Here is a 24,096-nt window from a genome sequence, read left to right on the forward strand (position 1 = left end):
CTATAACGCTTCATGTCTGTTTGTGATGTATACAATGATCCTTCAAAAATACCCATAAAGTGAAGATATGAACTGTTTGGTTTATTTTCACGCTGAAACTTGGAAAAAAAGCTTTAGCAAAGCTGAACAAAATATTAGTTGCGCTTTTCAGTCCTTTTAAATCGGGTCTTTTAAATTAGAAGATAATTTTGGGTCCAAAACCAAAAGGTGCATCTCTCGTGTTCCTAATTTAACGGTAGAGCAAAAAGAAGGCTTTTAAGCTTTTTGGCAGAATTTCGTTTTGTCAGAGGACTTAAATCAGAAAAAAGGGTCCTTAAATCAAGCAACAAAACTTTTTTTCGAAAAAAAATATATTTTTTTCAACAAAAAAACAAAATTTTTTTTTCGAGAAATATGCACAAAGAATACGTTATGTAGCTGATTAGGTAGTTTCGAGCTGGTTTGTAATATTTCGACTTCATTTCCGGAAGCCTTACCAAAGAAAAAAAAAGAACTAAAATAAACAGTTATCACATACAAAAAAAATCCATAAAGATATGAAAGACACTATGCAACCAAGGAAAGACCGAAGGAAATTCAAATTTGATAAACTTTAGTTGATGTCAAGCACAAGTTCTTAACGAAGCTCAGTATATTAAGGACAATTCTATACAAATCAAGATGAACTGTGGTATATTATCACGTAGATCGACAAGATTGAACATTATATTCTCATACAGACTCTAAACATAATGAATTTGTGTCCTTGTAACATTAAGGTTAAAATGAAGGCAATCAAGCCGTATGCCTTGGAGATGTGCCTCTGTTTCCCATCGGTGACAATTAGAAATGCCTAAAAAATTTAATTTTTTTTTACAAATTTTAAAATTTTTGCGCAAATGATTTGCATTAAATAAATTCAAATGAATTAAACTGATTAATTAGGAATTAATTAAATTGATTCTATTTCTTCATTTTCTATGTTGACTTATCAGATTAGCATTAATATCCCTAAAGTTTATTTATCATGTTTGCCTTTATTAAGTAAGTTCAAACTTTTTCTGTATTGACTCACCAAAATTTCAATATCTCCTTGATTATTCAAATTACACTTTGCTCTGGCCTGTCTCTTGATTATAATGTTATAAATAAAATTTGATCTATAATCTTCTTCTTATCCCCTTTCAAATGACTATTTCGATTTCTGTGATTTCTCTTGATTGATATGTTAATTTCTTTTTTATATATTTAAACCACAAATATGTTTTTGCATTTTATATATGCAATTTCTTGTTTGACTTACTGTAATTATAAATGGAAAGTCAGTGGGGTCTAAGAGATTATTCATCTTTGTATTACATACAACTATAGCCGATCTCCCAGTTAAAAGTCCTGTAATATTTCTCACCGCAGTCATGTCTCGTCTGACTTACCTCCTGTCAAATAAAGATCCCTTGTATCGTCAGCTCCTCTTTTTTTCTATACGGTTTTGATCACTTACTTCACTTCAACTTCAAACTTACTTCAAAACAAATAAGTATGCTAGTTCATTTTGACCCATATCTGACTATAATCAAACCTAGTATATTTTACAATCAAATTATAGTCAAATAAGCAATTATTCATTTGAATTTGCAAAATCCTTCCATAAATAATTTGAGCAAATTAATTACAGGGGACGATTATATGTACTTATTTGAAATCTCATAAAATTGGTCTAGCAGTGTAAATTGTTTTCAACAAGTTTTACCATAATGGTTAGTAAAGCCCTTGTTCATATTTCTACAAGGTAAAAATAGTATTTTTAAAGAAGTATTTTTGTAAAAGTAAAACTCACGGGACAATCAATTGCGAGATAAAATACCTACATCGCTCACACCCGAACTCGTGTGTCGATTAGACAGTCGATTCGTGACGTCGATTAGTTGTTTTCACCTTGACAAAATTTCTGCCTTTTGTCAGAACTCTTGTGTAGGAAGAGATGGCGACTCTTTACATTGCGAAGGCAAAAACTATCAAATAAATCTTTCAGTGATTATCCGGGAATTTAAGTGCTTTTGGTAATCTATTACTCAACCTATTGGCTATTTGAGGATAAGGAAGTCAGATACTCCAAAAAATACCATTATTTTACTGTCCAAGAAAAACAAAAGAAACGGAAAAGATGAAGGCAATAGGAACTTTGTGTTTAACCGAGGAGATACTTTTTATGGCGATAGGATATTGTTGTAGAAGAAAATTAGCGTCGGGGAAAAGATCACGTATTGTGAGGCCATTAGCTAGATTTCACGGAACTAACTGGTTACATGAACGGAAAACCAGCAGAAAATAAAATGTTTAAAATCATCCCAGAGGAAGGTGGTATTCTTTTCTTCTGTGTTATTTCTTTTTAAGGTGGCTAGTCCTCGAGCCTTGGTGCAAAATTGTACAATTCTTATACAGAAAGTTAATAAAGTTGTTTTTGTTTAAAGTAACACACAACATAATTCCTCTGCTCTAAGTGTCGCCCCAAAGGCCTATAGCACATGCCCTTATCAGTTGCAACCAGAAAATTTTCTTCGGGGGGGGGGGGGGTTGAACCAAACCTCCTTACCTCCTCCCCCGCCCTGGATACGACCTTTTTCGTAAGCCATGTTTCACTTCACGTCAACCTTCTCAAGTGCCTCCTATGAATCTTTATCCAATGGTCAAACTTACAATGATATATTGTCTTAGTAGGAGGCAAGGGACAATAGTCATCATTGGTATTAAAAAAGAAAAAGAATTCAGAGCCTCTAGCTCAATGACGTGATACAGTACTAAATATAGAATTAACTGTTTATCTACAGCTCTCAAATAGGAATTGAAAGCTTATTCGTGCATGATAGTGATGATCTACTTCTATATACCTTAACTTCAATGTCACCAAAACGTATAGTCACTTTTCTTAATTTGCCCATGAAAATAAACCCTCCAAAATATTTCCAAAAAATTTTCGAAATAAATGAACTAGTCAGATATACTTCTTGTGCACTTATGATTCAATGCACTATGGGACGATGTGAAATATACTCAGGAATATGGCAACAGAACATTCAAGCACTATTTGAGAAAAAAAAAATGACAAAAGCATTTTTTGGCTGGAGGCTTTAGCCACTAGCTGTCTAACTGGCACTAACTGGGTATAATTCCATCAAAGCTGTTGATTTATTGAGAAAATGCTCCAACAAACGCTGTTGATTTATTGAGAAAATGCTCCAACAAACGCAATAAATCTAGCAATTAAATTTGAGAGAGGACTATCTATACGTTGGGAGCTTTGAATGTGCCTATAAGACGTTTTGAACTAGGTTTGAGTCAATGAAAGTTAAGCTATTACCTCTTACAGAAGTAAAATGAAACTAACTCTATAAAATACTTTAAAATTTCGCCAATAGGTGGGACTTGAATATTCAAGATTTATAGGATCTCTTAAATTGGGAAACATATTGTGTACCAATTTCAAAGGGCCGAGTATTTTTACTATAAACAGTTTTACATGTTTTTCTTGTGATTTTGGTATTCATGTTTTAGGTGTCCATCTTTTTCCTTATTTTTCCTCTTTGGGTAGGGAATGGACCGTAAGCATTTGACCAAAATGTCTACCACTCCTTCCGGTGTTTTTGGCCTTATTTTGTGTCCTTGTAGTACATTATCTTAGTTTATCTTATGCAGTGTTGATTGCCCAGTTCAGTCTTTGAAATTATCTTCGTGATTTACGATTCACAAATTAATTAATTATTTTCAGTTTATTGGGGGTCGTCATTTCTACGTAGCAGCATTCAGAGCTCTACGACACGGAACTTCAAATATGGATGTTCTCGTAATGCTGGCCACGACAATATCATACATTTATTCGTGTGCAGTGGTGATCGCAGCCATGGCTCTGCAGCAGCATACTAGCCCGATGACATTTTTTGACACACCTCCTATGCTTATTATGTTTATTTCCCTTGGTAGATGGCTGGAACATATAGCAAAGGTTTTTTTTTTTTTTTATTTTTTTTTTTTTTTTTTTTTTTTACTGTGCTTTAATTATTTAAAGTTGTACCTGATGACTTAATTTATTTGTGAGACGCGGGAAGGGATTGAAACGTATTTCTAAGATCTTATCAAAAGCGTACCTTTTCTATATTTTGCATAATAAAAAAAATTATCTGTTCATTAGAAAATAATCTCCTCCCCCGCCCTTCTAAAAAATAATTCTGACAGAGGGAAAGGTAGGCTCCTGGTGACCTTTTATATGACCTTGGTAATTATTAGAGGACTATCTAGTTCCAGAGAATGTTTTAACTACAACTACTTGAAGTATTTTCAAAAAGCCTGCAAAGGGAAAGAGAAAAAGAGGGTGTCCTATAATAGGCTGCGATGAGATTGAAAGACCAAGATTTCATTCAAGGGTTCGGGAAGAAAAAACAAACAATAGTCTATGAATTCCAGAAAACGAATAACTTTTTCCAATGTGTTGTTCTTAGAAATATAAATGATACAGCGAGGCATCATTAGTAAGAGTTGTTGCTTGGGTTTTATTTAAATCACCTGACCTTGCTTTAGACTCGATATATCTTTATTGTTGCACTTATTTGTTTATTATGGATTTTTTTTTGTAGAATAAAATTAATTGTTGTTAAAAAGAGATCGTCTTTGGATATTTTCGATTTTTGTAGTTATTTTCCTATTGAATAATTCGGTTTCTGAGAACGTACATTTTTTCGTGTTGTCCTATGGTTTTTTGGTGTTCAATATTTCATCTGAGATTACCTAAGTTCCGAGATGGTATCTAGGGAGTGAAACGAAACGTTTTTTTTCTGATGCCTGAGTGAAACCTCTATGTCTTTATTTTATGGCCACTTGGAAGGAATTCAAATCTTCGGATAGCTAGAATGCGACAGAAGAGCTAATTCCCTGGAAAATCTTTTTTGTCTTCTCCCGGCGAGAAGTTGTATATTATGTTAGAATAAAACATTAGGAATCTTTATCCAAATAAAATTGATAGATTGCTTAATAACTGCGGACAAATTTATGTTAAATTTTTTTTGCCTATTTCAAAATGTATTTTCTACTAATACCATAATAAGTTTCCAGGCGGAATTGTGCTAGCATGATGCAAAATATAAGAGAAACATGATGCAAAATATATTAGGCCGGCAGCCGTTTTTCGTCCCACGCTGCTCAAAGCTTGTGATATGAATATTGGTCGACTTAGCTAGATGCTAAACCGAGTACGAATTAGCTAGTTGCTAGCTTTAGTACTAAGATTCAATCTAAAGTCGGCTTCAACTGAAGCTAATTTTGTCTTGTTCTTCCAGGGAAAAACATCCGAAGCTTTAGCGAAATTGATATCTCTTCAAGCTACAGAGGCAACGCTTGTAGAGATTGGTAAAGAAGGGGAAATACTTAGCGAAAAACAAATTAGTGTTGAGCTGGTTCATAGAGGTGACCTTCTTAAGGTAAGAGTAAAAAATAAAAATAAAATAAAAACAATCCGATTGCTGTACTAAGCTAATGCCGAAAAATTTTTTAAATGCTATTTTTCTAAAAAAAAAACTGCTACAATTTTGAGGAATTTTTAATAAAAACCAATTGCTTTCTGTTCCAAGTCTGATTATTCGATTGTTATGAAATTGAAGTTGAAATTGTCCTGAAATATTTGCGGCTTTGCCATTGTCGTCGACACGACGTGCATTTGGTATTTAAAATTTAAAAGGTATAAATGATAACAGCTGAACGTTTTCAACCTGATTCTGGAAGATGTCCACCTCATCATTGCCGTTTCAGCAGGTTCTCAGTAGTCAAGAACGGCCTGTTCCTATGTTTCCTTGGCGTTTAGTTATGCTTGGGTGTTAAAATGACGAAAATTCTCACCCATCATCATAACGGTAGATTTGAACTCCGAGAACCGTAAATGAACTTTTGCCTTATCCTTAACTTACTCAGTTCCGGGGAAATAGAGGACAATGTCAAATGTGTCAGATCTTCCCCGAAATTTCAGCTTTTCTTGTTCCTAATGTACTAGTTAAGGCTGAATCAGAACGAATATTTTTTATATTAGAACATCATTTTCAAGGCGTTTTGTAATTATGCTATCGTCTTCTTTTACAACCTCAATTCAAAGCATTTGGATGGCTTGTTTTTGCAAAATGGAAAGTACTAAAAACGTTAATTAATGATCAATTACTAAATTATATTGTTTTAATTACATGATTAATACCATTTTGAACCATGTTGTTTGTTGAACCAGCAGTTTTATCCCATTTGCTTGTTACTCATACTACCCGACCACTATAAAAACAGCTTAGAATATTTTGGTATTTATGGTATCAATAATGGTATCAAAATACCATTTTGGTAATATAATGGTAAATATAACGTAAATAATGTGAATATAATGGTATCAAAATACCATTTGGAACCGTATTGTTTGTTGAACCAGCATTTTTATTCCATAAACTTGTCACTCATACTGCCCGATCGAAGAACTGCTTCCACTGTAAAGTCAGCATAAAATAAAACCTAAAATACCCCTGTAGGAGCATTTTGACAGTTTAGAATCAATACAGAGTTTTTGCTAGACTACGGCACCTAATGTAAAGAAAAAAAAGTTGTTGGAATATCATCAAAATAAGCTAAGAAAAAATACACCAAACAGCCTCAATCAGCTTAAGAAGATGTTCTTAAACCTTCCAAGCAGGGCAATAACTGTAACAAATTGAAGATAGTAAGGTATTTCCCATCAACAAAGAAATGACGCTCATAGAAAGCATTGGCTCGAAATGACGTTGTTTGGCGTCAACAGTGTTGCAAGATGCTCAAAACGCAATTGCTCAAAACACGTTTTAATTTTGCACAATCAACCATCCAAACACTTTGGGAAGAATAAAAATTAAGATGGAAATTAGTCACATAATTGTTGGTCTTGTTTTTATGTTGAGACTGTTATTATAACTCTGGGTCAGAGTTATGTAATTAAACACTTTTAGAGACTTATCGAGGAAGCAGAACGTCCAAGTTCGTTTTAATCAATATATATTAGTGCCAAAGTGGTCAATTTTGGTACCCCTTTTCCAAAAGACCTGAAAATGAATTTACGGTTCTCATAGGATTTTAGGGTCCCAAAAGGCTGAAAAAGTGTCCATTAGGTAATCCAGCAGTGATAAAACCGCAGCTCTAAGGCTATTAAAGTTCATGTTAGCTTTCAACGCTTATATATTTTTTTTTATTACTTATTTTTGAATGCAATACTTCATCGTTTTAACCTCCTTTTTTCACATGGAAATAAAAAAAAAGAACACTGGAGAAAATAAAGCATTTTTTTGCCCCTGGTACTGTATAAAGAACAAGTCATCTGAGAGTGATGAATAAGAATTTATGGGTTTTAATTAGTAAAACAAGAAAAAAATTGAATTGCTGCTTTTTATTTTATTTGTTATATCAGTTTCTATTAAACGCTTTGATCCAAAATACAATTGTAAAAATATGTAAAAAATACAACCATTTCAGTCCAAAGTATTTTTGATGAACCCTGATTCTTCATTTTAGTTCCGTCGAATTATTTACTAGAATTCGGAGCAAATTGTTACCTTAAGGCTGCTAAATTAGTCTTGCTAATTTTTCTTGTTCAGGTGGTACCAGGTGCAAAAGTTCCAGTTGATGGAAAAGTTTTCTCCGGGAGTTCAACTTGTGACGAGTCACTAATTACTGGAGAATCAATGCCTGTTCTCAAGAAGAAAGGTAAGGGTTCTTTAATATATCTTCTTCTTTTAAAGTTTGTTATTTTATTTTCTTTAAATGAAAAGGATCAGTTACTCTGAAATATATTTTAAAAGAAATCTCGTGTCTATGCGAATTTGTATGATTTCTAAGTTTTATTTTGTTGGTTCATTGTTAAAGGGAACAAAGTTTAGAAACAACTTTTGAAATAGATCCGTGCTGGCTGTAATGCTCCAACTTTTATATTTTACTAAAACCCTCCTCATTCGCTTCAAAAGCTCGTTGCATGAAGGCCATGTCTTCATGCGGCAAATAAATGGTTTACCTTCCTTTTAGAGAGATTTCAAATACCATCCCTGACAGTCTCACAATGAATGGATCGTAACCTTCCTTGAACGGATCTCCTTTGGCAGAAAAAAAAGAACGAGTTTTTCCAACCGAAAGTAAAGAGAAACATTAAAATTTAGAAAGATAAGAAATTATACTGCTCTTAAAAGGGGCTGTCCCTTCCTCAATGCTTGATCTTTACGCTAAAGTCTTAAAGTTAAAAAAAAAGCTTCTCATTCAAATTCGACACCCCTTGCGTTTCAAGAGTCATTCTTAAGGAATTGGGACAAAATTCAAACTTTAGTGGAAAGAGCGAGGGATGGGGAAAGGGCAGGCCCTTTCATATAAAGAATAATTTCTGTTCGTTTTAATTTTTAATGTTGTTCCGACTTTTAGTCGAAATAACTTTTTTTCTGACCGTTTATCACACCATGTTTGGAAATATCTCCCTCGCCCGTGTAAATTTCCACTATAAGATTCCCCTGGAAGAATTCCTACCAACCAAAAATTATCCCCGAAGAAAATCCTCCCATAGTAAATACCCCCCCCCTCCTATGAGAAACTTTCAATAATTTCCAATAACAAATACTATTTGTAAACGATGGGCATATTGCATTGCTTACAGTGCTTTCCTCGGCGCTATGGGGAGAGGGTCACGTCATCCTCAGAGGTGTAGTTATTGGACCTTTCAACTATGACGAACCAAATGGCTATCTCAAAATTTCGATCGGATGTCCTAGGCGACAAAAGGAGTGTGGGAGGTGGCTAGTTGTCCTCTACTCTTTTTAGCCACCGAAAACGGCACTACAATTTGTGATTTCCGTTCTAATAAGCCCTCTCCCCATCTTCTAGGACAATTGATTCAGTAAGATCACCCAAGAAGAAAACAAACCCCCTCTCCCAAAGAAAAAATAAACACGCATCGTTGAACTTTCTTCTGATAATTTTTCTTTTTTTCATTTTTTTTTTAGAAAACTCAACAGTTTTAGTCATAGGAATTTGAAACCTCTACAGCAGGGTAATCTGTTATGCTGAATCTGATGGTGTGAATTTCTGTATGGCAACTGTTTAGTTTTTCGCATGGTGTTCGCTAAGAGCAGTGTGGTCCTTCACGCCCCCCCCCTCATTTTTCTAAAATCTGGTAAATTTTACCTGGCTCGTAACTTTTTATGGGCATAATTTAACTTAATTAATTTTACCTATTACCGTATTAAGCATAAAAGGCCAATTTTGATGTATTAATTAGTATTAAAATTCATATCCCCCCCACTTTTCTAAAATTCGGTAAATTTTACCAGGCTCGTAACCTTTTATGGGTATAATTTAACTTAATGAATCTTAACTATTGTATTCAGCATAAAAGGCCAATTTTGATGTATTAATTGTTATTAAAATTCATTTTTTAAGTTTTGATTACTATTGATTCAGCTTAAAGTGATCCAGTATTGTATGATTTTCATTACATATTGATGCAGCTGAGTCCTATTTGATTCAGCTAAAAAAGCCCATTTTTAAGGATTAATTATTATTATAATTCATTTTTTTAGAGTTTTGATTACTATTGGGCGAGTCTCTCTTTACTTACAGTTCGTTACTACAAACTGTTTTATAGTTGTAGGAAGGATTTTTATTAAAAAACTGCATGTGATTATGAGAAGACAATTTAAAAGCTGCAAGTAGAATTAGTCTATTTCAAGTCCTTAACTCTTTTAAACTTAGTTTCAGTCATGTAGAATGGCCAACAAGATTGGTTGTCTTTCAGACAGTGTTATCTCTATCTCCAAATTTTGACGATTTCTTCGGAATTCCCCGAGACAAAATTAAACTGGGTACTCCGAATTCGTCTATAAAATTAAATACAAAGAGTATTTCGCTAACAGGAAATACAATTGTAATTTTCTGGATGCTAATTTTTGGGGAACTTTGAAAAAACTAATTTTCTTATGGGGAAGTTTCAAAGAAATTAATTTAATTTTTGCGAAATTGGAGGAAACCTCGAAAACTTCTGGGATAGTGGAAGCACCGATGTTACCGTTGCTGTTTGCGCTGTATATCATTATTTCCGTCACCGCGACAGAGAAGTTTTATAACTACAATAACCCTAAGGAAGATGAGCACAAGAACCTACTGACTGTTCGTCGCTAGTGAACGAACACACATCTAGAAAGAAGTTTGAATTCTAAAAAAAAAAAAACCCAAAAACAATGACTTTTTTGAACATCTTATTCGGTTGTCTTTTCAAAAGTAATTCTCAATTAGAAATGGTAAGTAGGAAGATTTAAGACAAGCCATAAAAACATTTTTAACGGCACTCTCAGTCCGAACTAAAAACTACCCAGATGAAATTTCTTGGACAAATAAATATGCACTTCTACCTTTGGATAGAAGGTTTAAAGGTTTAAGATTATTTAGTGTTCTAAAACATGCATGTTCTTAATTTTCATAGTGTTTGTTAATTATGAAACAGGGCTTGTTTTGCATGCTGAACATTATTTTAGAAATCAGGCTAAATGTAGAAAAAAAGTTTTTTTTAGTAAAAGTGGCTCTTTTATTCGGCCCAAGGTAAAGCAAAAATGGATACAAATAAAGTCTTATTTAGATTCAACCATAAGTATAATGTGTGAGCTAGATCATGGTCCTACCTGACGAAAAAAATTGATTTGTCAATGATATGTGCTCTTCCTTAATTTTAACGTCACAGGTTCTATTGAAGCAGAAAATTTAAATGTCAAGAAACTGGCTTTAGAAGCAGATTATTAGGAGCAAATTATTCCCAAGTGATGTCTAATAGTACGGTGTCTCTATATTTTTTTGGTCTACGTCGCGGTAGTCAACAAACTACAAAGAGAAATAAAACTAAAAAAAAAACAAACAAAAAAAAAACAAACGAGACTGCGGCCAGTAGAGAGAAAAGAGAAGAAAGACTAAAATAACGCGGATATTTCGTCTGTATCTAAACTTGGCGTCCTCAGCACAAGATAAAAAAGAAAAACACTAAACTAAAAACACATAAAACCACCACCAGTAATAATAAATACAATTGTCGCTACTGATCCACGTAGAGAAAAGAAGTGAGTAGGGTTTCAATCGCTGTAGTCGTTCATGTTGGGGTGTCATCTGCTGTCACGTGATTAGAACATAACTTAAAAATCAGATAATGTCAGTTTATCCTTGCTACAGGCATTAATAAGGTATTTTGACTGACTAGATCATGTATAGCCACCTTTAGTTAAGAGACACCTTACGCTATAGTTCACAATTAAATAGGTCCATCAGATTTAGCGCACCCGATATGTACCCCTTTTTACTAGATCTCCCGTATCTCCTAATATTATTCAAGATTTGCTTTTTGGCCAGTTTTTATTTATAGGATCACTTGTTATTGGAGGATCAATAAATCAGAGTGGGTTACTCATAGTTAGAACAACTCACATTGGCCAAGATACAACCTTGGCACAAATAGTTCGTCTCGTTGAAGAAGCACAGACTTCAAAAGCTCCAATTCAACAACTAGCTGACAAAATTGCTGGCTATTTTGTGCCTGTTGTGGCCTTACTATCTTTAGCGACTCTGACAGGATGGATTATAGTTGGTTATGTTGGCCTTGAATACCTCCCAATAACAGTAAGGAAATATTCAAAGCCTCGCTTTATTACTCGCTTTTTTTTTTGTTACAATAGTATCTCAGTTCTATCGTAGATCTGTCAGCTTAAGCCTTTTTTATTTATATGTCTTTTTATGCTTATAGTGTTTTGATTGCTCTTGTTCGTGACATTCTTGTCTAGAAAGGATTGTTAAATCCAGGCTCAGACTCGCGGAGAGGAGGTGGGTGAAGTGCTTTCCTCTCTTCTAGATGACTTGTCTAACAAAAATCTGTTAAATATGCTCTAAGATATTAACTGATGTTACGCTAGTTTTTAAGATCTATTTGTTGTTTTTTTTAAATCCTAAAATATGATAAATTTGCCGCTTAAAAATAGGGACTTTACTTACAGTGATGCTTAGAACTTGTGATAATTGTTTCATGTATTATTTTGTTTGATATTCGTAGAACAAAAATGAAAAACTTTGACAAGTGAGGCTCCTCCTCCACGGTAAATTTGGGTTATAACCAAACAAAAATCTGGTTGAAGTAAAACAAGATTTGATTTCTAAAGAGCATTTACTGCAAAAGTTCCCCCCTCCCCAACCCTGCAAGTAAAGGAAAAAGAGTTAATTGGTATTTGAAGTTAGTTTTATCTCTCCAAATTCATGCCAGTGGTAGCCCAATTTCGAAAACATTTACACCAGATGGCGTGTGCGAGGTGGCGTATTACACGAGGTGGCGTGTGCTTCGTGGCGTGATGTTTTCAATGAATGGTGCGAGTAAGCGTGGCGTGATGTTTTCAATGAATGGTGCGAGTAAGCGTGGCTTGACGGAAATATGGGTTCCCTGATGGAACAAGTGGTTTTTCCAAAATGTACAGAGTCAGCGACCCCTCGATTTATAGTTTCTAAGACTATGCATCATATTTGTTTGAAGGATTTCAAAACAGTGTTGTATAATTATGTATGTTCTCATCTATCTTTCTTGCGAAATTGAAGTAATAGCCCCTGAAGTGTTGCATCTTCTATTACCACTGGTGTTATTAACTCATATTCAGTCTGGCACTTTTTTAATGAAGTCATAAAAGAAGATAAAGGTAACACGTTAGTGACAAAAATTAGAAGTATAAAGAAAATATTAAGACAAGAAAACTCCTACGAAAAAATGAAATAGATTTATTTCCAAAACAAACAAGAATTTTTTTTTGACTGATTCTGTTTTTATCAATATTGTTTTATTAATTGCTATGGTCGAGCGATCAGTCTTCATGAATACCAATGCAAGCTCTTCGCAGTAGTGTTGGTTCCAATTGGCTTGAAATTAACTGAGGTTAATGCGTTTTTTTTTGTTCAGCTAAGTAGGTTGTGGAGTATATAGGAAGTAGTTGGAAAATTCATAAAATTTGGCTATTTTGAAATGGTGGATATGGGTACGTGCCCTGATTTTAACTATGTTAGAGATAGCCTGTCAAAATTATTTTAAATTATGGATTCTGGAATCCCTGTTTCTTGTTTTGTAAGTTGGATCACAAGATTACCTTATTTTTGAAGCAACTCCTTGTGGTGCTACCACAGATTGTTGGTACTTAAACAGCTTTCTCACTCCCAGCAAGATACATAGAGCGAAGTGATCCTCAATAACATTGGCTGTCTAACAAAATCTCCCGCCTGGGCTATTCCATCGCCCACAATATTCCCGCGCAAAGTCGTTCGATTGGATAACACTCCACGTGCGCTTGGATTAGATAACGCTCCGCCCGTGGAATATCATTGGGTATCGTCAATATTTAGAAGCTAAATCATCTGATCGAATGGCTTTTGAAATTTTCAATAATGTTCTGGTGCCATATCTAGTGAAACCTAATAAATAACATGTGACGCTACCTTAAAGAGACTTGAGGAACCATTGGTACAAGCAATTAGTTGGGTGTTCTAACGAATGGATAAAATTGCTGAGGATCTGGAAGATGCGGCTAGACGGCATAATAGTAAAATATTATACTGGCATGTTAATAAATTGAAAGGGAGTAGCCGATCCGGACTAGTCCCAGTTAAAGATAAAAATGGGGTCACAATTAGTGATAAGGAAAAAGTTAAAGAAAGATGGGTGGAACATTTTGAGAATGTGCTAAACCGAGATACAGTTGCAGGAAAAGATATAGATGAAAATGAAAAAGTTTGTGATACCTTGGATGTGAAGGAAGATTTGTTTAGTGAGGAAGAATTAGCGACAGTACTAGAAGGATTAAAAAATAATAAGGCCCCAGGTGCTGATAGTATGATTAATGAGTTCCTTAAATATGGTGGCTCTGAGGTTAGGAATAAGCTACTGAAGATTATGAACATGATTTTTGAAAAAGGGGAAGTACCCAATGATTTTAGGAAAACCTTAATTAAACCACTGTATAAGAAAGGTGACAAGAGTGAATGTCGGAATTATCGAGGCATTAGTCTGGTCTCTGTAGGTAGCAAATTACTGAGTAATATGATACTTTTTAGACTGAGACATGCTGTAGACAAAGTTTTAAGGGAAGAACAATGCGGTTTTAGAAAAGGTAGAGGATGTGTCGACCATGTTTTCACTCTTAGGTTAATAATTGAGAAGTCCCTTCGTTGTCAAACACCTTTGGTCCTTAGTTTTATCGATTATGAGCAAGCTTTCGATTCTGTTGATAGAACAGCGTTAAAAAAGGTCTTATCGTTATATGGTATACCAGAAAAATACATTAAAGTGATTTGCGCTATGTACGAGAATAATACTGCTGCGGTTAAGGTAGGAAATGAGGTTAGCAACTGGTTTTGTATTAAATCAGGAGTTAAGCAGGGTTGTGTTCTATCCCCCTTTATATGGATCATTTTGATGGACTTCGTCTTAAGGAGCACAGGAAAGGCAATTGGAGACCATGGAATCAAATGGGGAGGAAGAACGCTCCTGGACTTAGATTATGCTGATGATTTAAGCATATTAGATGAAAGTGTGAGCAAAATGAATGAATTTTTAGAGGTTTTACGAGTTCAGGGTGCTAAAATAGGCTTGAAAATTAATGTTAAGAAGACTAAGTCACTAAGGTTAGGAATAAGTGAAGATGAACAGGTGACCTTAGGTAACGAAAAGATTGATCAGGTTGGGAGCTTCAGTTACCTTGGTAGTATTATTAGTAAAGATGGTGGGAGCAGTGAAGATGTTAAAAGTAGAATAGCTAAAGCTCAGGGTGTTTTTTCACAGTTAAAAAAAGTTTGGAAGAATAGAAAGATAAGCCTACAAACCAAGATTAGAATATTGGAAGCTACAGTGATGACAGTGGTCAAATATGGCTCTGAAGCATGGACACTCCGAAAAGCAGATGAAAATTTACTAGATGTTTTCCAGAGAAATTGCCTACGGATTGTTCTGGGTACCCGGCTGACTGACCGTATTTCAAACAGTAGGTTGTACGAAAAGTGTGGTTCAATCCCGCTTTCTGGGGCTATAATGAAAGAAAGGTTGAGATGGCTAGGCCACGTTCTACGGATGAAGGATGACAGATTACCGAAGATTGTCCTTTTTGGCCAACCGTCTGGGGCTACACGGAAAGCAGGTCGTCCTTGTCTGGGTTGGGAGGATGTCATAAATAAGGATTTAAAGGAAATGGGAACTTCCTGGGAGGGTGTAAAGAGGGAGGCTTTAAATAGATTAGGTTGGAGGAGGAGCGTGCGTAGCTGTGTTGGCCTCAGGCGGCTTGGTGCTGCAGTGAGTTATTAGTAGTAGTAGTTAGTAGTCTAACGAATTCCTACTGGTACGTGCCATTCAAATTAATGAAATCAATCCTAACCCTGCCTCACTCCCAGCGAGATACATATGGCGAAGTTATCCTCAATTACATTGACATTCTAATAAAATTTGACAGCCTAGGCTATTCTCTCCCGGGCAAAGTCGTTCGATTGGATAACACTCCACTTGCGCTTGGATTGGATAACGCTCCGTGAAAATTGCAATAATGTTGAAGTGACATATCTAGTGAGACTTAATAGATAATATGTGGTGCTACCTCAAAAGAGGCTTGGAAACCACTGGTACAAGCGATTAACTGGGTGCTCTAACGATTTCCTTCTGGTACATGCCATTCATATTAATGAAATCAATATGAATGCATGTTCAACATAATAACGTAAGTGTCAGAAATGCATTTATGTGGAAACGAAGAAAATATTCAACTTTCTAAAATAAAAATAAAATATACGATTATATTTTTACAAAACGCCCTATGTTGAGATAGGGCAGTTTTGCATGAATAAGTGGATTTAACTGTAGATGGCCTCCTATAATTTTCTGTTGAAATTGCAGTTCAAGTGTTCAAGGGAAAACGCCCATCTCAACTTAGGTCACTTTACTCAGTTATTGAACGTTCCATGTTTACTGTCCCAAGTTAAGATAAGTCATGTTGCCGTAGTTTGGAGGCTGAGAAAAAAAAGTAATGCCCAGGGATTTATTCCGAAATAAGACAGAATTTTTATTTATGAAGTGATTCTCTCTCAAAGCTACGTTATTTGATTTTGGGCGTTTAGCCTAAACACGGTCGACTGAGCTTGAAATATATTTCCAAAACTAGTGGAGGGTATTGTTACTTGTTGAAACTGAAACTCCCTTACCCAACTTAAAAACTAACTGAAAGTAATGCAAGCTTTACCTCTCACAGAGACCATCTATCTTGGCTTTACTCTATTTAGCCATGGCTCTCAAGTTTTTATTCACTTCCACCAAGTTGATTTTAGTTAAAAAATCAACTCCATTGAATTGAAACCAACTTGGTATAAGTGAATACAAATTTGTCAGCCGTGGCTAATTAGAGTAAGGCGAAGAGTATAGTCACTTTTTAATGCAATATTATCTTACTAGTATATTTGGTCTTCAAATGAACTGCCTTTAAATGATTTTCCAATTAGGGCTTGCCTTCAAAGGAACTGCAATGGAGGTGTTTTTTTTATACCTTCAAATAGAAAAAAGGAAAACTGTATTTCATAGAGATACAAAAACCCAAATACAACATGACATGGACTTTAGAGGCTCACGCTTGTCCGAAAAGTTAATGGCCACATTAGCAAAACCATGTAAATTACATGAAACATAGATTAAGGGTTTGTTTAGACTATTTTATCTAATATTTAAGTTTTGTCTCTACAGGAAATGGACATGCATGGTTTCAATTATACAGAAATAGTGTTCCAATATGCATTTAGATGTGCGCTAACTGTCTTAGCAATTGCGTGCCCTTGTGCTTTGGGTTTGGCCACTCCCACTGCTGTAATGGTCGGAACTGGAGTCGGAGCTCTGAATGGAATCTTGATTAAAGGCGCGGAAGTACTTGAAAATGCACATAAAGTGAGTACAAATTGTTTATCATTGTAAATAAATAATACTATATTATTTTAAAGAATACATTATGTATTAAGTGACTTACCTACAAAAGTATTTTTTAGAAAGACAAGTTAGGCTATCTTATTCTGTTATGTTTGAGTACTATATTGGATATACGTATTGGAATGCTATATTATAATATATTAGTAATAAATTAAGTATAATATGTGTTGCAGTCTTTGGAAGTGGGAAACTAAAGTCTGTAATCTTGTTCGGAGGAGGGAGGTGAGGGTTTTATTAAACTTACTGGCCAAAAAAGAAAGAAAGAAATCTAACCTAGGAAAGTCGTTATTCAAGAATTGTTTATCAAACAGTGAAAAGGCTGTTAAATTTACGTTGTTTAAAGTTTCCTTTAATTTTTAGAATTAACTTTCTTTTCTTGGGGGGGTTGTGGAGCTTTGGTCCCTTAGCCCCTCAGTGGGTATATACCTGATTTATTAAGTAAAAAAGACCATGGCAAAGAATAATATGTTGCATCAACCACTAAAAACCCAGCAAAACATATTAAAAATATTTAACGTATTATTCAAATAAAACATGTTGACTAATACAAAACTAAACGGAAAGAACTAGGTAATCTTTAAGATTAATTATAATCTTAATAAGAACTAACTATACCACTGATGGAAGATTAAAAAAAAAGGTTGATTATTGCCCCTCCCAAGCAATTAGTTTCCGTCAATAATAAATAACAAGGCACTTTTAAAGCATATTTGTAAGTTTTCGCATATGTAAAGAAGTGACTCATTTTCAAAAAAAGCTCAATAGAATGGATTTCTTATTGAATTGGTACTTATGTATTATAGTACAATTGCTGTAAATTATTATGACAAAGTATTCTTATATTCCATAATTTTGCTACTAAAGTATTATATTCTCATCATATTTTGATGTATTAAATTAGGTTTAACCTAGCTTCACTTCTTTGGTGTGGTTGCTATAATACGTAAGTGCCATGAAATGATTGTCTGTACTTGATCCATCAAGAACCCAGCTTATTTTTGTTGACTACTCTTCATTCAGAATTATCAAGGATAGAATTAACAGCAAAAGGAAGCTGTACAAGTTTACGTAAACACGATTTCGAATCCAACATAGTCAAACAAAAGTAATCGTAAAATAAGAAAAGTATTACAAAATTAGTAAATCCAGGTATTTTAGGGCAATTAATCCCTAAGTTTATGATCAGTTAGAAGGTTGCTATAATTTGAATACAATGCACTAAATTGCTAGCTTGTGAGATTTTTATAACGAGTTTTAAACTGGTTGGCTTGGTTTTTATGGCACTTGGTATTAACCAAGTTTAACTCGGTTAACTCGAAAAAAATAGAAAAAAATGAAGTATTTTTAACTTACGAACGGTTGATTAGATCTTAATGAAATTTGATGTTTATAAATGATATCGTGTCTCAGAGCTAAACTTGGTGGGAAAAATAAGCTCAAGTCCTAGATACATGATTGACATAACCGGAACGGATCCGCTCTCTTTGGGGTAGTTGGGGGGGGGGGGGTAATTCTGAAAAATTAAAAAAGGGGTATTTTTAACTTCCGAACGGGTAATCGGATCCCAATCAAATTTAATATTTAGAAGGATATCGTGCTCCAAAGCTCTTATTTTAAATCCCGACCGGATCTAGTGAAATTGAAGGGTTTTTTTTCGGGGGGGGGGGGGTGGAACCTAAAATCACGGAAAACACTTAGAGTGGAGGGATCGGGATGAAACTTGGTGGAAGAAGATGTCTTAAATACGTGATTGGCATAATTGGAACGGATCGATCTATTGGAGGGGAGGTTAATTCTGAAAAATTAGAAAAAAATGACGGATTTTTACTACGAAGGAGTGATCGGATCTTCATGATACTTCATATTTAAAAGAACCTAGTAACTCAGATCTCTTATTTTAAATCTCAACCGGATCCAGCGTCATTGGGGCAGTTGGGGCAGTTGGGGGACAGGAAATCTTAGAAAATTCTTAAAGCGGAGAGATCAGGATGAAACTGAATGGGAAGAATAAAAACAAATGTAAGATACGTGACTGACATAACCAGACTGGAGCCGATCTCTTTGGTGGAGTTGGGGGGGGGGTAATTCTAAAAAATGAAGTATTTATAGCTTACGAACGGGTAGCCAGATCTCAATAAAATTTGATATTTAGAAGGGTCTTGTGCTTAAAAGCTCTTATTTTAAATTCTGACCAGATCCTGTGACATTGGGGGGAGTTGGAGAGGGAAACCGGAATTCTTAGAAAACGTGAAAATTGGGTTATTTTTATTTTACGAATAGGCGATCGGATCTTAATGAAACTTGATATATAGAAGGATCTTATGTCTCAGGTGCTCCATTTTCGGCTCGAATGGATCCGGGGACAGGGGGGTTGGAGGAGGGAAACAGAAATCTTGGAAAACGCTTTATAGTGGAGAGATCGGGATGAAACTTAATGGGAAGAATAAGCACAAAGTGATTGACATACTTGGAACGGATCCGTTCTCTTTGAAGGAGCTGGGGGGTGTTAATTTGGAAGAATTAGAAAAATTGAGGTATCTTTAACTTAAGAATGGGTGACCGGATCTTAATGAAATTTGATATTTAGAGGGAATTCATGTCTTAGAGCTCTTATTTCAAATCCCGACCAGATCTGTTGGCATTGGGGGAGTTGGAGGGGGAAATCGGAAATCTTGGAAAACGCTTGGAGTGGAGGAATCGGGATGAAGCTTTGTGGACAGAATATGCAAATGTCGGACGTGATTGCCGTAGCCGTACTGGATTTGCTCTCTTTGGGGGAGTTGGGGGGAGGGGTTCAGTGCTTTGGCGAGTTTGGTGCTTCTGGACGTGCTAAGACGATGAAAATTGGTAGGCGTGCCAGGGAGCTGCACAAATTGCCTTGATAAAGTCGTTTTCCCAGATTCGACCATCTGGGGGGCTAAAGGGAGAGGAAAAATTAGAGAAAATGAGTTATTTATAACTTACGAGTAGGTGATTGGATCTTAATGAATTTTGGTATTTAGAAGGACATCGTGACTCAGAGCTCTTATTTTAAATCCCGACCGACATTAAGCCTCTGATTTTCCTTTTAAACCTACCTATTGGTTCTTAGAATTTTGTCAGAGCTCATACCATATGAGCTCTTGTTTTTTCTTGCTTTTATATTTTATACATTTTAAATATGTCCTCAAATATCAGTTTTTTAATAACTCTTTACCGCTTTTAATTTTCTATCTTAAAAAGGAAGCAAATAACATTCGTTAGTTGGTTTCTCTTTTATCTTTAATTAAGTTGATCAAAAGAAAAGAAAAGTCCCTTTGTCTCTAAAATGTAATTCCAGAACTTTCTTTTTTTCCTTTTCAATGACCTTTTTTCTTTGTTGAGATTTTTTTTTTTTTGTAACTCTGACCAGAAACTAGAGATTTCTGCAAGTTTTGTAAAATATTATTTGTGATTAGTCGTACTCATTAATAATATTAAATGAAAGACAAAACCTGAAAATGTTAACGAAAACGTATTGGACTTGTAAAACCTTCTTGTAAGCTGGCTGATATTTGCGAAAAGAGGATTTTGTTATTATTTTTTGCCACGTGTGCTACAACTGTATCTCTTACGGTTTAGCTTTTATATCAAATAGTTCGTGGTAACGGAGCGACTCGGCTCAATAGTAATCAAAACTCTAAAAAATTGAATTTTGATATCAATAGCTACATCAAAAGAATCGCATTTTAATGTTGATTTTAAATATATAAGTTTCATCAAGTTTAGTCTTACCCATCAAACGTTACGAGCCTGAGAAAATTTGCCTTATTTAGGAAAATAGGGGGAAACACCCCCTAAAAGTCGTAGGATCTTAACGAAAATGACACCGTCAGATTCAGTGTATCAGAGTACCCTACTGTAGAAGTTTCAAGCTCCTATCTACAAAAATGAGGAATTTTGTATTTTTTGCCAGAAGACAAATCACGGGTGCGTGTTTATTTATTTGTTTTTTTTTGTTTTTTTTTTTGTTTTTGTTTTTTTCCCAGGGGTCATCGTATCGACCAAGTGGTCCTAGAATGTCGCAAGAGGGCTCATGCTAATGGAAATGAAAAGTTCTAGTGCCCTTTTTAAGTGACCAAAAAAATTGGAAGGCATCTAGGCCCCCTCCCACGCTCATGTTTTTCCCAAAGTCAACGGATCAAAATTTTGAGATAGCCATTTTGTTCAGCATAGTCGAAAACCATAATAACTATGTCTTAGGGGATGACTTACTCCCCCACAATCCCTGGGGGAGGGGCTGCAAGTTACAAACTTTGACCAGTGTTTACATATAGTAATGGTTATTGGGAAGTGTACAGACGTTTTCAGGGGGATTTTATTTTGTTTGGGAGTGGGGCTGAGGAGAGGGGGCTATGTTGGAGGATCTTTCCTTGGAGGAATCTGTCATGGGGGAAGAAAAATTCAATGACAAGGGCGGAGGATTCTCTAGCATTACTATAAGAAAACAATGAAAAATAAACATGAAAGCGTTTTTTCAAATGAAAGGAAGAAGTAGCATTGAAACTTAAAACGAACAGAGATTATTACGCATATGAGGGGTTCTAAAAATACTTTAGCATAAAGAGCGAGGTATTTAGGAGGAGATAAATACCCTGCTTTTTATGCTAAAGTATTTTTAGTAATTTCAACTATTTATTCTACGGCCTTTCTGATTCAGGGGTCATTCTTAAAGAATTGGGACGAAACTTACGATTTAGTGTAAAGAGCGAGGTATTAACGAGGGTACAAACCCCCTCGTATACATAATAAAAATATAAGGTTATGAAAGTTTGTTACGTAAGTTAATTCTTAAGTTACGTATATTTTTTACTATTAAAAACGTTCGTTAAAAATTAAAAGTTCTAGTTGCCTTTTTAAGTAACCGAAAAATTGGAGGGCAACTAGGCCTCCTTCTCCACCCCTTATTTCTCAAAATCGTCTGATCAAAACTAAGAGAAAGCCATTTAGCCAAAAGAAGAATTAATATAAAAATTTCATTTTAATAATTTATGTGCGGAGAGCCAAAACCAAACATGCATTAATTCAAAAACGTTCAGAAATTAAATAAAAAAAACAAATTTTTTTAGCTGAAAGTAAGGAGCGACATTAAAACTTAAAACGAACAGAAATTACTCCGTATATGAAATGAGTTGTCCCCTCCGCAATCCCTCGCTCTTTACGCTAAAGTTTGACTCTGCCACAATTCTACTTTTTAAAACATTTAAAAGCTTTTAATTATTATTTAATACTAGCTGGGTCCCGGCAGCCGGATCTCATATCATAGATGATAGTCCTGAGTCAAATAAATATCGGATTGAATTCTAAACCTTAAATAAAGACACTATTCAAGAATTAGAAAGAAGTCAGATTACTATTAAATACAAGCTGCCCCAGCATGGCACGTGGCAGGCTTCTATATATGGATTCTCATTGTCCCTTGTGTTCTAACTGCAGACAGTTCTGGGTCCCGGCGGCTTCGCCACCGGGCCCAAGCATGGCACGTGGCAGGCTTCTATATATGGATCCTTTTTGTCCCTTGTGTTCTAACCGCCGACAGTGCTGGGCCCCAATTATGGCACGCGACAGGGTTCTATATATGGATTCTCATTGACTCTTGTGTTCTAACGACAGACAGTGCTGGGTTCCGGTAGCTTTGCCACCGGTCCCCACGGGTGGATTCTCATTGTCCCTTGTGTTCTACCAAAAGAACCAAGGGACCAAAGGGGGGGGGGACCTAAAATCTTGGAAAATGCTTAGAGTGTAGGGATCGGAATGAAACTTGGTGTGAAAAATAATCACAAGTCCTAGATACGTGATTGACATAACCGGAACCTATCTGCTCTCTTTGGGAGCGTTGGGGGAGGGTTAATTTTGAAAAATTAGAAAAAATGAAGTATTTTTAGCTTGCGAAGGAGTGATCGGATCTTAATTACATTTGTGGTTTGGAAGGATATCGTGTCTCATAGCTTTGATTTTAAATCCCGACCGGATCCAGTGACATTGGGGGGAGTTTGGGGGAACCTAAAATTTGGAAAACGCTTAGAGTGCAGAGATCGGGATGATACTTGGTGTGAAAAATAAGCACAAATCCTAGGTACGTGATTGACATAATCGGAAGGGATTCGCTCTCTTTGGAGGAGTTGGGAGGGGGTAGGTTAATTTTAAAAAATTAGAAAAATGACGTATTTTCAACTTACGAAGGACTGATCGGATCCTAATGAAATTACATATTTAGCAGGACCTCGTTACTCAGATCTCTTATTTTAAATCCCGACTGGACCCAGTGTCATCGGGGGGGGGGAACGGAAATCTTGGAAAACGCTTAAAGCGGAGAGATCAGGATGAAACTTGGTGGAAAGAATAAGAACAAGTCCAAGATAGGTGACTGACATAACCAGACCGGATCCGTTTTCTTTGGTGGAGTTTGAGGGGGGTTAATTTGGAAAATTTAGAAAAAATGAGTTATTTGTAACCTATGAACGGGTGATAAGATCTTAATGAAATTTGATATCTAGAAGGATCTTGTGCTTTCGAACTCTCATTTTAAATCTCGACCAGATCCGGTGACATTGAAGGGAGTAGGAGGGGGAAACCGAAATTCCTGGAAAACGTGAAAATCAAGGTATCTTGCGAATGAGTGATCGGATCTTAATGAAATATGATATATAGAAGAATCTTATGTCTCAGATGCTCAATTTTCAATTCGAATCGGATCCGGGGACATAAAGGGTTGGAGAGAGGAAACAGAACTCTTGGAAACCAGAAATCTTGGAAAACCCTTAGAGTGGAGAGATCAGGATGAAACATGATGGGAAGAATAAGCACAAGTCATAGATACGAGATTGACATAATTGGTACAGATCCGTTCTCTTTGAGGGAGCTGGGGGTTGTTAATTTGGAAAAATCCGAAAATTTGAGGTATTTTTAACTTAAGAATGATTTACCGGGTAACTTAAGAAAAAGTAATTACATAACTGGAACGCATCCGTTCTCTTTGGAGGAGCTGGGGGAGGGGTGTTAATTTGGAAAAACTAGAATATATTGAGGTATTTTTAACTTAAGAACGTGTGAACTTAAAA

At 35.4% G+C, this 24,096-nt stretch overlaps 1 protein-coding gene across 6 annotated transcripts in view; it reads left to right on the forward strand.

Moving 5' to 3' along the window:
- Positions 1-24,096, forward strand: part of LOC136038677 (copper-transporting ATPase 1-like) — a 268,609-nt gene that overhangs the window by 74,745 nt on the left and 169,768 nt on the right. For all 6 annotated transcript variants that reach the window (XM_065721953.1, XM_065721956.1, XM_065721954.1 and 3 more), the window contains exons 7-11: positions 3,746-3,979; positions 5,307-5,447; positions 7,620-7,728; positions 11,405-11,658; positions 16,781-16,978. In XM_065721953.1, the coding sequence (XP_065578025.1) occupies positions 3,746-3,979; positions 5,307-5,447; positions 7,620-7,728; positions 11,405-11,658; positions 16,781-16,978 (936 nt within the window). The remainder of the gene's footprint in view (positions 1-3,745; positions 3,980-5,306; positions 5,448-7,619; positions 7,729-11,404; positions 11,659-16,780; positions 16,979-24,096) is intronic.

The sequence above is a fragment of the Artemia franciscana genome, chromosome 18 (assembly GCF_032884065.1).
Source record: "Artemia franciscana chromosome 18, ASM3288406v1, whole genome shotgun sequence".
Classification (NCBI taxonomy): domain Eukaryota; kingdom Metazoa; phylum Arthropoda; class Branchiopoda; order Anostraca; family Artemiidae; genus Artemia; species Artemia franciscana.